Source organism: Sinocyclocheilus anshuiensis, unplaced genomic scaffold (genome assembly GCF_001515605.1).
Source record: "Sinocyclocheilus anshuiensis isolate Anshui unplaced genomic scaffold, SAMN03320099.WGS_v1.1 scaffold658, whole genome shotgun sequence".
Classification (NCBI taxonomy): domain Eukaryota; kingdom Metazoa; phylum Chordata; class Actinopteri; order Cypriniformes; family Cyprinidae; genus Sinocyclocheilus; species Sinocyclocheilus anshuiensis.
In genome coordinates, this window is record NW_015542402.1 from 438,314 (window position 1) to 453,505 (window position 15,192).

Here is a 15,192-nt window from a genome sequence, read left to right on the forward strand (position 1 = left end):
TGGCACTGAATTTTTTGGGGAGGTTTGGGGAAAAGGCTAAAGATATTTTACAAAAGTTGTTTAACACTAATATAACTTCAGTGATAATTTTACGAAAATATATTTGACACCAAATGGTACTCCATACCCAGTCAAAATGACATAACATTTTAGTTATATATCCTAAATAATTATTGCAAAAAATGTGGCGAAAAAACAAAACGAACAAACAAAAAAGTATATTGAGGGTCTTAAAGCATTTGCAAAGTTTTGTTCCATTACTAAAAACTAAGCATTTTTAGACATTTTTATGTATCTCTTTTAGGTCAAAACAGACCTGAATGTGTTATACAGACTGTTACCAGATAAACGGCCTCTCATAACCCCAATGAATGAACATCACGGCATGAAGAATGTGTGAGCGCTCTAATTTGCTTGAGAGTCTTTAGGAACTAACTGGATGAATCATAATTCAGCCCAAAACTAGAAACAATATTTTCCATGTAGACAGTGCAGGCTTTGTGAGTGTCACCTGCAGTGTAGAGCGGGACTTCAGCAGGTCTCTCCAGCTCAACAGCCACAGCTGATCGTGAGATTTGTCGTAGAAGAGTTTGACGGGCATGGCGTCCGTTTCCACAGCCTATATATATATATATATATATATACTATTAATGAGAAATGTTAGTTGAATATATCATTGTAAGAAAGAACATATAATCTGAGATTTACCAGTATTAACTCCATAGGAATGAATGGAATTTAATTAAATTCCTTTGTACTCATAACTCATGATTGCTCAAAAGCAGTCCAAATTCATGAGACCTACATTTATTTCTAACAAAACAAGATCATAACAACCTAAATATTACAGTAAAAAGTTTTCAAACAAAATAAATTCATTTTACTTGCATACACTTTTTTACTTTCAGATGGAAAAAGTGATCATGTATCATACTGAAGGTGACACCTAGCTTCTTTTCTGGTCGCATTTTAACAAAGTGCACATTTTCAAAGTGTACTTAAGAGTGTTAATGCATCCAGTTTTGCATGAGCACTCACTGCGATTTATTTTGGCAATGTCATAATACAGGGTGCGCTTTCACTGCGAACACTTTCAGAATTAATGTAAGCTCCAAATGGAGCCAGAGCAGAGACAACCGTTGAGTCATCAACTGATTTTTAAACTAACTTCATTGTCGAAGCAAAAACAGACCAGCAAAACTGTGTGTAAATGTAAGCTACTCAGTATTAGCTTCTTGCTCACTGATCTGTGTGAAACAGCACATTCGCAGTCTGAAATGCTCTGAATATCAGTCATGTGATCCACAGCCATCGATACTGAGAAACTTACAATACTGTTTGATTCATGAATGAAAAAGCTCTGACTCATCATTAAATATGACTTAGCACTGGTTGTTATATTTCTAGTTTTCAAGTATTGATTACCGAGTAGACAAACCTTGTAATATTTCTAGATAGATTTGAAAAATGTCAGAACATGGCAGAGTTATTTTAGTATTATTGAGATACTATAGTTTTTATTATTATTTTGAATCAGTTTTTATTTTTATATTTTCAATTTGTATCTTAATTTTAATTTTAGTGAGTTTTTTAATTTTGATAAATTAGTTAGGTCAAAAGTAATCTAAAAACAATCAAAAAGGAGTCTGATTATATTACATAAATGTGCAATGTACTGTAATGGATTACATTACTGACTACAATTTTTGTCATGTAATCTGGAATCGGTAACAGACTACAGTTTGTAAGTGATCGACCCAGCACTGATGACGGCTATTGAGAACTCTAATGAGATATGAGAGTTGAGTTTGGCTGAAGATGGACGCGTCCTCACCTGCACGACTCTCTGAGCCTGTGTGTCGATCAGCAGCAGTCTGTTCTGAAGCGGCTGAGACACGTACACGTACTTGTCCCTCACGCTGACCGCTGATGCCCATACACACTCCGTGCTTCTGGGACACAGTTCGTCCTGCAGGGAAAATATGGACACGCGCTGGAACCAATGTTTTTGTCTGTTCACTTGCAAAATAAAGGTTCATTATTGGCGTTAATGGTTCCATGAAGAACCTTTAACATCCATGGAACATGGCCACTGCACAAAAGGTTCTTTATAGTACAAAAAGGCCCTTTAGATTATTAAAATGAGCTTCACACTAAAAAGAAATGGTTCTTTTAGGAACTGTTCACTGGAAGGTTCTTTGGGGACCAAAAATGGTTCTTCTATGGCATCACTGCGAAAACCCCCTTTTGAGACCTTTGTTTTTAAGAATGTCAAAACATGTTCACCTCCAAATGAAAAGAACCGAATAAGAAATTATGTTTTGCACCTATTCGTGATTATTAAACAATTAATTTTATTATTTAACTACTTTATGACAGTACTATTGTTTAAACAAAGCATCTGGATGTAGATACACTACAATTTTTTCTCTTTTGCTCTCCAAAGCTGCATTTATTTGATCAAAAATGACTGTATAAACGGTAATATTGTGAAATATTATTACAATTCAAAAGAACTGTTTTCTATGTGAATATCTGTTAAAATGTAATTTATTTCTGTGATCAAAGCTGAATTTTCAGCATCATTACTCCAGTCTTCAGTCTCACATGATCCTTCAGAAATCAATCTAATATGAAACATTTCTGATTATTATCAATGTTGAAAACAGTTGTGCTGCTTCATATTTAAAAAAAAAAACCGTGATACATTCTATTTTTCAGGATTCACAGATGAATATAAAGTTAGAAAGAACAGCATTTAATTTGAAATTGAAATCTTTTGTAATATTATACATGTCTTTGCTGTCACTTTTGATCAATTTAAAATTAATAAAAGTATGAATTTATTTAAAAAAAATCAACAACATTGTACTGAAAGCCATATAATGCATTATCATTTTTTTTAATGCATTATGCCTTATAATGCATTGTATGATCTCATTAATAATTATGACTAAAGTTATACATTATAATACTTACCTATTCATTGTTGCACCTTTAGAAAGTATTATACATTGAAACACATGACAAACAAACCTTCAAATGCACTGCAATAATGCATTGAAACTGGCAACAATTAATTATGAAAAGATAATGCATTACAATTTACATTATAAACACTTTCATAGTGCATTATACATAAAGGCTTTAAGTAAAATGTCACCATAAAATCTGACTAATCTTTAATTTTTGAACAGTAGTATATTATACTAATGATAATATTTTGTTTTTGCAGCAAAAGGAACTTTGGGGGTGGAAGAATGTGAAAATAATCTTAACAAACAGTCCTAAAACATTCAAGCTTCATTGGCATTAAGCACAATAAATACTCATATTACTGTCTTTTATTTTGGGTTTGAACCAGCACTTACATAACTACCCAGAATCCTCTCTGTCCGTGGGATGCGTCTGCGAATCTCACAGTTGCCGGGCTGCAGTACGGTGATCCCTTCGCTGGAGAACACGTAGAACATATTCCCCACACTGAGCCCTGCAAGCACACACAACATCGCACACGCCATTACACGCACACCCTTCCTTCAGAGAGAACAACAGCGAACGGCGTGCCACGGCGTCAAACAATGCAGCTGTCATACGGTCAGACAGCAGAGACTATTAAAATCTCCTGAAACCTCTCCAAAAAGTGCATTTGCAGGTCTGTCACCTGGCAGCAAACAACAGCTGCTAATTAGTGTGGTCACATCAGAGGAGCGGCAGCACAGAGTTGTCATGCTGTCAGGAAGCAGAAGGTGTAAAAACACACAGTTGCAGGTAAGCTGCATGTGATCAGTGCTGGCGGTCATCTCCATCAGTCGAGATGGTGGATGACTGCTCCTAATGATCATCCGTAGGCACTGATTTGTGTAGAAGCCCGTTTCTGCCACTAAAGTAAAAATCAAAAAGGTAATTGAGACTTTTTATCTCACAATTCTGACTTTTTTTTCTTGTTATTACAGGTTATATCTAGCAATTCTGACTTCTTTTCTCAGAATTGTGAGATATAATCTCGCAAATGAGATTAAAAGTCCAATTCAGAGGAAAAAAGACTGACTTTCTGAAAAATAAAGTCAGAATCGACTATATTTTAGTAAGATAATATAACTATTTTTTCCCCCTCAGAATTTGACTTTATAACACAATTCTGAGAAAAAGTCACAATTGAGAGAAAAAAGGTCAGAATAAAAATCCAGTCCAGAGTTTATATCTCGCAATTCTGACTTAATAACTCGCAATTGTGACTTTATATCATGCAATGATATGATATCCGGGTCACGGCATCCCTTTGCCTTGTGGGAAGTCGTGGCCTAATGGTTAGAGAGTCAGTCTCGTAACCCAAAGGTTGCGGGTTTGAGGAGCGGGAGGTTGCCGCTTGGTTATAACACACAATTGCAACTTTATATCCCACAATTCTGACTTTACAAATTATAACAATTATAACTTCTAGCTTTATAACAATTGCGAGTTTAGGACAGAAAAATCAAAAGACTCTTTTTTTTTCTCAAATATTTCTCAAGTCTCATTTGTGTCTACTTCTATTTCTCCTAAGGAATTTTAGGAAAAACATCTGAAATGCTTATAACAATTGCGAGTTTAGGATAGAAAAATCAAAAGACTCTTTTCTTTTTCTCAAATATTTCTCAAGTCTCATTTGTGTCTACTTCTATTTCTCCTAAGGAATTTTAGGAGAAACATCTGTTGATACTAAAATGAGAGATTTATATGAGAATCTCATCCAAGTCTCCTGAGTTTAGGAATAGCCACCACTGAGCAATAAATTTTTCCTCTGGGTATATCTCACAATTTTGAAAAAGAAAGTCTTAATTGCGGGTTTATATCACACAATTCTGAGAAATAAAGTCAGAATTGCAAGATGCAAACTTGCAATTGTGAGAAAATTAAGTAATTACCTCTTTTTTATTGTAAGTCAGTGGCAGAAACGGCCTTCCATACAATTGCATCACATATGACTTTATGACTCACAATTGTGGATGAATTCTGAGAAAAGAAGTCAAAATTGCGAGATGTAAAAGTTAGAATTATGAGATAAAAAGTTGCAGTTACCTTTTGTATCTTTTATTCAGTGGTGGAAAGGGGCTTCGAGGGGGCATGTACTGTAGAAGTGTGTATAATTTGTATAAAAAAGTAAGCATGTTGCCGAACTTCGGGGTGTGAGCAGGTCGTAATCGCTACCAATTTGCAAAAAATGTAAAACTGTCATGAGACTGTGTTGTGAATACTGTGTAAGACTTGAATTTTAATATCTAAGCAGCTTAAGCTGGAGACTAATCAAATGTCACACATAGGCTAAAACAGGGCTAAAGCTGCATCGGGGGCAAACACGGATTTGTGTAGCAAACAAGAGTCAATAAAATTAGCAATTTTGAGACAGGGGTCTTGTTGTTGATTTTCAGTTTTGTTCAAGATTAAATCAAGAGTTATTCAATAATGGAAGAATATGTAAAAGTGTGGTATTTGGGGTAAAAAGCACCTCTGCTGTTGGGGCCAAAGGCACAATAATTTACATGATAATAAACAGATGCCTGACTTTTTTATTTGTTGGTTGGATTCAGACAGGGTTATTACAGTTAGCATAAAAAAACATTCAAATGAAACTTAAAACTTAAAATGAATGTTAACTGATATTGAGCAAAAAAATGTACACATTTTATTTCAGCAGTTTAACAATTTACTTTAACTTGATGCACTAAAATGACTACAATTAAAACTGAATTATTAAATTAATAAAATCTATGTAAACATTTAAAAACATCAAACACTTATAAAAATGATAAAATGCACAATAAAATTAGTAAAACTTTAACTAAAATTAACATGAAAGCAGAAAAAAAGCTAATTGAAAATATTGACAAAAATATAATAGTATCTCAATGATACTAAAATAATACTGGATTCAGATGGTTAATGCCATTTATTAAATTAGTGTCCACCTTAGAGACAATCACCATATTTATAATGAAACCATCATATTTAAAACTAATTGATCATAAAACCTATTTATTGTTACTACTGTAAAGCCATATAAAATTAAGAGATTTCCCTCAAGCAGTGTAAGAAGCTTTCAGAATCTTTACTTTTTAAAATATTTTTCTTCATAAATTAACTGAAAATATTCTGTAAAATATACAGAAAATGGTAAACTCTGCTGAAGTGATTGTTTTCAATGAGATGTTATGCAAAACATATCCCCCTCACCACCTCAGACATTTATAAGATTTTAAACAAAACAAACCAGTTTTAACATTTACTTTAACTCAAAATGTGTTGTTCCATCAATGAACATATGTGACCATGGACCACAAAACCAGTCATAAGGGTCAATTCTTCGAAATTGAGATTTATACATCATCTGAAAGCTGAATAAATAAGCTTTCTATTGATGTATGGTTTGTTAGGATAGAACTATTTGAAAATCTGGAATCTGAGGGTGCAAAAAAAATCGAAATATTGAGAAAATCGCCTTTAATGTTGTCCAAATGAAGTTTGATATATTTACAGTAGGAAATGTACACAATATCTTCATGGAACATGATCTTTACTTAATATCCTAATGATTTTTGGCATAAAATAAAAATCAATAATTTTGACCCATACAATGTATTTTTGGCTATTGCTACAAATATACCCCAGCGACTTAAGACTGCTTTTGTGCTGCAGGGTCACATATGGCCTATATTTTTAGAAACCCTTCTGTATGCACAAGACACACTGAGTGATTAGTCATACAAGACAGAGTGTAACATAAACCACTATTATGACGTGACATGTGATGATCAAAGCAAACATGTGAGATTTCTTTGATAACTGGGTTCCTGCAGGTGTGCTGTAATAAAGTCATGAGCTTCTGTGCATTCTAGTGCCTTTACTGTTACATTAATGCACATTAATGCATGCTTCAAATATGCCTGGATTTCTTTCAGCAAGAAATTTAGTTCACACAAAGTTATCAAAGTGTCTCTCAAAATGTTTGTTATAGTTTTTGCAACATGAACATTAATCAGACAGATAATCGGACACGAGTATCAAGCAGATTTACCTTCTTCCCTCCAGAGAATGTTGGCCACTAGATGGACAGCATGAGGAAACACAGAGGATAGTTAGTGAACAGCAGAGAAACACACTGATGAGACTGACTTCACTCTGGACGTTTACAGTATGTGTAACTGTAATAAGAGTGATTTCACATTAATACGATCCCCTGGAAAGCCTAAAGAACTAGTCATATTAGAAATAATGTCCATGGAGGTGGAGATGGGCTGCTGGAGGGATTCAAATCGTGATTTGGCTTAGTGCAATTATGAAATAGCAAAGGCAGATATTTTTTGCGAAGCACGTTTCATGAAGCGCAGCAATGTGATCAGAGCGGCTCGATCGCTTCGACTTCAACAAAAGAGAACATTTAATAACCGTTTCATGCCAAACTCACTGTATAATGTCCATTTGTGATCCGATGTGGCTTCATATCAATGAGACAGAACATATATTATTTTATAGTATAATATATTGAAATAAATATTATGTTAATGAGCTATGCATTATAAATATACTTTATTCTTATAGAAGAACACAGGAAAAATCATATATTGTTGCACTGTTGTTATGTTTTTCTTCATTGTACAGAAGTTTACAGAGTTTTTTTTTTTTCAGAGGATGCATACAGTAAGAGGCTCATATTTCACATTAAACGCATGGATTCCATTTTTTATTTTGCATACCTCCTGACACAAATTAAGACATTGCTGTCTCAGATTTTTATCATAATATAAAACCTTATGCCGGGTTCAGACTACACGATATTTTTGTTGGTCACTATAGTCACTGTGTCAGATTGAAATTTTATACTAAACTTTAATAAGCACAAATTTTGACTCCTAAAATCTTGTTGTGTCGTGGACAAGAAACATGTCAGACTACACGTTGCTTCCCGACCATTCATCGCGTGCCGTCTTTAACGACGTGCGTGATGTCATCGAGAAGGCGGAACTAGCGACTGACTTCTGAAAACAAGAGTGTAAACATTGCTGAAGCGCTTCCGCTATAGCTCGCTAGCATTTTTTTTTCTTTGTTCTGTTGTGGTAGTCCCTCGATGACACATCATACAGGCAGGAGTACTTCTGCCACAGCTCCACGAAGCTTTCCTCCATCTCATAGTTCTCATCATCTCTCTTTCGTTTCGCCATGTTTGAAACCTGTGTATGAAAGAGCTTCTGTGCTGCTATTGGTCAACGTCACCAATGTGACAGAACTTGTCGTGGACGACGGAAAAAAAATTAAACATGCTAGTCTTTCTGTCGTGATGTCGTGAAACATCGCAGACGCGGAATCAGTTGTCGTCCACTATGTCACACTACACGTGCTGAAATGATGGAATCTTGCATCCCGACGCCCATTGTCATTTACGAATCCACACGACACCCTACGTCAAGCGGCAAAATCAGGCTAAAATCGTGTAGTCTGAACCGGGCATTAGACCTTTCTAATGATTTATAGTTGTAGGCCGCAAGCATGGTAACAGGTCACCCTGCAGTTTTCGTAAAATAATAGTTTTCCGCAAAATAAATTATTATTATTATTATTATTTTATAAGTTGTTACGATAGTAATTTTTCTTATTTTAATATTTTTATGTAGTAATTCTAATAAACATAATAATTATTATTAATCATATTGATATATAAAGTTTGAGCCAAATTGTGCAGCACTACATACAAGAACAAAAAATTGCATTTTAAATGCAATCATAATATTTAACCAGTAAATTGCAATTGGATTTCCCCCCCAAAATCGTGTCTGTATCCATTCTAGGGATGTTTTTGATGAGCAGAAATAGAGTGTTGAAAAATACAATGAAATAAATCAGAGGAAACATCCCCCAGGAGTGTTTCTCGACACTGTGTACAGCAGTCCGGAAATCTTTTGCATGGAATTTATTCATGTTTTTATGCGGATTCTCAGAAAATTCAAACTTACTACAAGCAATGTTTCATGGGGGACGGTTGATGCATGTTATTAAAGTGAAATTTTATACTAAACTTTAATAAGGTCATGAAATATCAACCTGATATTTCAATGTAAGAGATATTAAAATGGCCTTGAGGTCTCTCAGGTCCCAAACATGAGGGTTAACATATAAAAGACTTATTCAAAGGTCTTATTTGAGATGATTTAAATGCAAAAATAACCAGCCTTTGACATCTTCACATGGGACATGTCACCTGTCTTTTATTAGGCCTTTTATATTCAACAAGGACACTGGGTTAGAGAAAATATGGCTGATTTATTATAAGACTTTAAAACTGGTACTGTGGATCTCATAGACAGAATGTGTGTTTTGGACGGGGAACACAACCTTCATTTCTTCATGCCGATGTAAGTGTTCCATGTCTTATATTACTGACTAACACTCTTAGAATTAAGAAATAAGTCACGAGAGGAACTGATCTGTGATTTACACCACTATCAGTTATCATGTTGGGTTAGGGTTGTATTGTAGTACTTCACTAAAGCCTTGCTAGACTGAAACTGTGAATTTTCTTCAGTAGAAGAGTAAAGAAGGTTTTTAGCTGAAACCGGGATCCTTGGTGATTCATAAAATGGAAGTCAGCGGCTACGTCACCTTAAGAGTAAAAACAAAAAAAAGGCATATCAAGGAACACAAAATTAATAATGTGGTTTCTTACAATATATTGAGGTCTTATGAAGCAAAATGATCGGTCTGTGCAAGAAACTGAACATTATTTACAACATTATTACCTGTGATCCAGAGCCTCAGGCAAACAGTCCGGAGTGATGTCCGGTTTGCGAACGAATCATTCTTTTGAACCGGTTCTTCTTAGTGAACCAGATGAACCAGTTCACCGAATCATACTGAATCGTCTGAAACAGTTTGCGGCTCGAGCAGCACAGCTCTACAAGTTACTCAATCAAAACTCACTTTCAGACGCCTGACAGTCACTGTGACTAGAAATAAGACAAAATATCTGTGTATCTGATCCCATGATGAATGAATCATTCAGCTCTCCAGTTCCTCCAACAGTCATTGAACTGAGGAAAGAGTTCGACTCGGACTGAAGACCATTGAGCCGCTGATATGAGCACGTGTGAACCGAACACTTGAATGAAGGGGTGAAATTAATGTTTTTATGGTTTCTTATTGTTTATGTAAAAAGGTGAGTTGATGAAGACTAGTTCATTCACTTTATATGCTTTAGACCTGTCCAAAAGAACCAGTTTGTGGAAAAGAATCGGACTTCCCCGTGTGCCTGAGGCTCTGAATTAAAGGTAATAATGTCGTAAATAATGTTCAGTTTCTTGCACAGACCGATCGTTTCACTTCATAAAACCCCTATATATATCGTCAGGAGCCGCAGGGATTCATGTTGTGTTTCTTGATATGCTTTTTTTTTATTCTCAAAAAAAAAACAAAAACAAAAAAAAGGGCAGCCACTGATTTGCATTTTATGAATCACCAAGGACCACAGTTTCAGCTAAAATCTTCTTTACTGTTCTACTAAAGAAAAAAAGTCACCTACATCTTGCATGGCCTGAAAATGAGTAAATTAACAGCAATTTTTCATTTTTGTGTGAACTATCCCTTTAAAGCAAGTGTATCTATCTACTAAAACCAGAATGATTGTTTTTAAAATGGCACTATAATGGACAGAAAAAAATCTGCCATTTACACTGGACACATTGAGATCTATAGACCTTCATTTCACTCTAACTGAACACTGTAAATTTAACAGTCCAGAAAATGTCTGTAATTTCAGAAACAGGAATTGGCATGTGGGCACAGACACCACAGGACTTTTCACATCTGCAGATGTTTATTACTGTGTGACCATAAAAACCTTATTAATGACAAACTGTCCTTTCTGCATTGGTGACTTCATTACTTGTGAGCTGACTTGTAAATTGTTGCCAGTAATGACTGAACCAACAACCCACATTAAAGCGTGCATAAGTCTACCAGTATATCTAGAGCCCTATGATTTGATTTCTACAATGTAGAAAATGTTGACGGAATTGTGGAATCCAGTCATAACAATGGAATTTACTGTATAACACGGAATTTGGGAAATTTTTGAAGAATTTTAGATCGACAGAATGAAAAGATTTGTTTGATTTTCATTTAATTAAAAAAATAACTAAATTGTTAATGTTTCATGCCTTCATTTTAACATCAGAAAAATTGAAACAGAATTTCTGAAAAAAAAAAAAACATAGAGCCCTAATATTGTAAAATAATAATAATAATAATAATAATAATTTGTTTTATAAATTTAGTTGATTTAAAATTTAATTTAACAATTAAAATGGAATCCAGAAAAATTTAAATGGAAAATACAGAATTTGGTAAAAATAAAATGGAACTTTAGGAAAAAACAAACAAACAAACAAAACAAAACAAAACAAAACAAAAAAACTAACAAAAACAAAACAAAACAAAACAAAGTGTAAAAAAATGTAACTGTTAAAAAACTGTTGTTAAATTGTATTCATGTTTTCAATTAATTTGACATGATTTTAGACATTACTAAAATGTTATTTAACCATTAAAACATAAAAATAAAATAAAATAAAAAAACATTTGGGGAAAAAATAAAATGGATTTCATAGGGCTCTATACATCCTAGCCAACACCATTCCCCCGTATACAGTATATACCATAGTTCCCAAAATCACTACAGTCTGTGCTGAAACAGCTTCAGTATCATCACTCACGTGTCTTGCGTCCCGAATCTTCCACAAACAGAGATGAGATGTCTTCATCCACACCGACCTCGTTTCTAGCGATGCAGGTATAAGCACCAGTGTCTTCATAACGCACACTACCGATGTGAAGCTCACTGCTATTCGCTGAAGAAATACAACAACCAACAGGTAGATGATTCAGTACGTTTCCGGTCTAATTCCTATATTTCCTATGTATTAACATACATACATACACACACCATAGAAAAATGCCTCTAACAAAACCAACAAGCAACTATAGGGCAATAACATAAATCTCAAAAGTAAGTTTGAGGTGTTTGTTTCCACAGCTGACCAATAACATTTTTCATTGACAGAGCTTTGGGTGAAGGCATTCTTAAAGCCCATAAAGGTTTCCCTGTGGTGCAGCTAATACTGTGCCAAGTTATGAAGTCTTGGATTTATTGAGTGTCTGTTTTTTTTTCAGCAGAAATGGTTTCTTTCAAAAATGACCAAAGGAAGGAAAGGTATAAAGTTGGCAGAATGTGAATTTCAAGTTGTTAGTTGACATGAGTATTTCACAAACACATAAACTGTAAAAAAATATATTTTGTCAGGTTACCTAAAAATGACATCTAAACTCATTTGTTTTGTTCTGTCATCATATACTCACCCTCAAGTTGTTCCAAACCTGTATGAGTTTCTTCCTTCTTTTGAATATAGATTTTTGAAGAAATTAGCATTGTTTTTCAGAGAAATTTGTTTCCTAAATATCTGCAAACATATTATGGTATTTTATGCTTTAGCATAGTCCAAAAATTACATGCAGCAACTTCAATATTGTTAAATCAATCTATATTAGGTTACACCAGTGAAAGTAATTTTTAAAGGTTATGACGGCACATTTAGTGTTTATCAAACTCATTTCACATATATTCATATACATTCAAGCTTGTCTCACCATTTTTCTGACAGACACTGAACCTGACTGGATAGTTATACGTGCTAATTACATTATATGAAGCATGTAAAACGGGACAGAAATGTTTTCAGCACGTAGGACAGCCGCTGAGTGTATGAGCGGTGCTGCGGGCGGCTGCTCTCTCACGACAGAACAACACCCTGCAGTCACTTAGAGCTCATCAGTGCCCAGCACGCCGTCCCGGTCAGCCGGGGAACACCAGAGAAAAAACCGAGCAGCTCTCAAATGCTGTATTACATGGATTTTGGGACACGAGTGCAATTCAAAGCCTTGTTTACATACTAAATAATATTACCATTCAAATGCAAGCACATAGTAGGTCTAGTTAAAGTGTGATTTTTGAAGGCTGGTTGAGAAGTTTGCGGAAGCGTGCACACACACACACACACACACACACACACACAATGTTACTTTGATGGTGTTTCACTTATATTCTTATCGAGCTTTGATGCTAATTAAATTCAGCCATAAAAACACTGCAAATGACTTTGCTTTCATTAGCAAATGGATTTCATGAATAAATAATTTTTCAGTCATTAAAAAGATCTCAAACAACATTTCTCCATCATTTAGAGATACGTGACTGTCGGCTATAGGATTGTTGTGTCTGAGTCGTGACTGGCCTTTGGTAAAGCGTTTACACAAGGTCATAAATATCAGTGTCTATGGAAATCACAACGAAAACACCGTAGCTGCGGTTACTGATGAGATCACCTTTACAGAGTTATTCATTATGATATCACCTCAAAGAATCTGTGTTTGCAGTAATGACGAGCATGAAGCTAATTTCGCAGCATTAAGGATAAACACACAATCCTCAAATCAAAGCAGTGCTTGTAAACTGAGAAGAGAAGCTGATGTTGTGTGTATGTGACGTCTCAGGAAGGCTGCTCTGCGTGTGTGTGGGAGCTTTGTGAAGTTCAGCGAGTTCTCAGATGCTTCGCTCACCTCTGATGGTGTTTTTATCACAGCACAAGTGTCTCTGAATGCTGTCTGTGTCACACACGTGCTTTCATGAGTGTGTCAGAGATCACATACAAGCAGGAGAGTTCACTCTCTCTCTGTCTCTCTCTCTCCTTTTCACTTCACCTTCATTCTTTCATCTCCACTACTCTACTTTCCCATCCGTCTATTGATCTCATTCTACATATTATCTACATACAGACTCAATTAAAACAAAAGCTTCTCACCGCTTGGTACTCATACTTTTTATATGGATTTATACTTTCAATGCAGCTGCATATTACTATATCAGGTACATTCATGTACTGCAAGTGGGTTATATATATGAATTAATGGTCACAATTTATTTTAGGGACCAATTCTCATTGTTAACTAACTATTAGCAATGACTTTCCCTCAATAAACTCGTAATTTGCTGCTTATTAATAGTTAGTAAGGCAGTTGTTAAGTTTAGGTATGGGGTAGAATTAAGGGATCTAAAATATGCTCATGCAGAATAAGACATAATTATGTGCTTTATAAGTACTAATAAACAGCCAATATGCTAGTAATATGCATGCTAATCAGTAACTAGTTAATAGTGAGAATCGGTCCCTAAACTAAAGTGTTATCCGAAAAAATCGAAAAACTACTGTAAGTGGCTTTTTGTGTCAGGGTTATGTTTAGTTTTCATTGTGTTTTCAGTTAGCCTGTTCTCCTTTGACCTAGTTTCCCCTAGTTACCCTGATTAGTTCATTCTATTCACCTGTGTTGTATTAATCATCTCGTTTGCTCTTTAGTTTGCCTTCCTTATAAGCCCTCAGTTTCTGTGTCTTCTTTGTCCTGGATTAATGTTGTTGATTTATTGGTGTACGTGTGTTGATGCTATTCAGTTCTCCTGTTCTTTGAGTTTGAAGTTATAATTAAAGTCTATTTACGTTTGCTTGTTCTTCGAGCGCTTTACTACAACCACAACCCCGTGACATTTTGCTAATTCTAGTAGAATTATAATGCATGCAGCGTTTTTTAATTCAGAGACTTTAAAACATTCAGTTGTCACACTGAGGGGCCGTTTAAAATATACTAAAGAAGACAAAAAGGTGAAAAAAGAAATGGCCACTCTTTCCAGGTCCTGATATTGAGGATATGCATTAAATTCATACAGTTTAACCCCATGTAGTAATGCTGGTAAAAATAAACCATATTATGCATTTATAACTTATTGAATACTGAACGTGTACTGAATGCTGCCAAGGGCATGAACAAAACCTCACAGGGCACAGCTGTGGTCTAGCGGTTTATTAAATCTAAATTTCCTTCGACCATCTGCCCCAAAGGTTGATTTTTTTTTTACATAAAAACTTTTCCTTTTTTCTTTTTCTTTTTTTTTTTTTTCTCCAAATGACTTTTATGTTCAGTTTTATTGTATTTTACTTTCGTCCCGGAGGCAGACTTTCCCTTTTAAACTATGAAAATCCATCATAAAATATGAATGGCGGTATCTTTTTATACTGAGTGCAAATATCCAACCTGGCTGGAAAAGGCTATTTTTTTTTT

General features: G+C 34.8%; 1 protein-coding gene across 3 annotated transcripts in view; it reads right to left on the minus strand.

Moving 5' to 3' along the window:
* Positions 1-15,192, minus strand: part of LOC107692968 (follistatin-related protein 4-like) — a 225,917-nt gene that overhangs the window by 16,091 nt on the left and 194,634 nt on the right. For all 3 annotated transcript variants that reach the window (XR_001634694.1, XM_016492188.1, XM_016492187.1), the window contains exons 10-14: positions 11,742-11,876; positions 7,055-7,081; positions 3,372-3,490; positions 1,835-1,969; positions 512-619 (exon numbers count right to left, since the gene is read on the minus strand). Coding sequence is in view for 2 of the 3 variants with exons in the window: in XM_016492188.1 (XP_016347674.1) it covers positions 512-619; positions 1,835-1,969; positions 3,372-3,490; positions 7,055-7,081; positions 11,742-11,876 (524 nt within the window). In the remaining variant the exon portion in view is untranslated. The remainder of the gene's footprint in view (positions 1-511; positions 620-1,834; positions 1,970-3,371; positions 3,491-7,054; positions 7,082-11,741; positions 11,877-15,192) is intronic.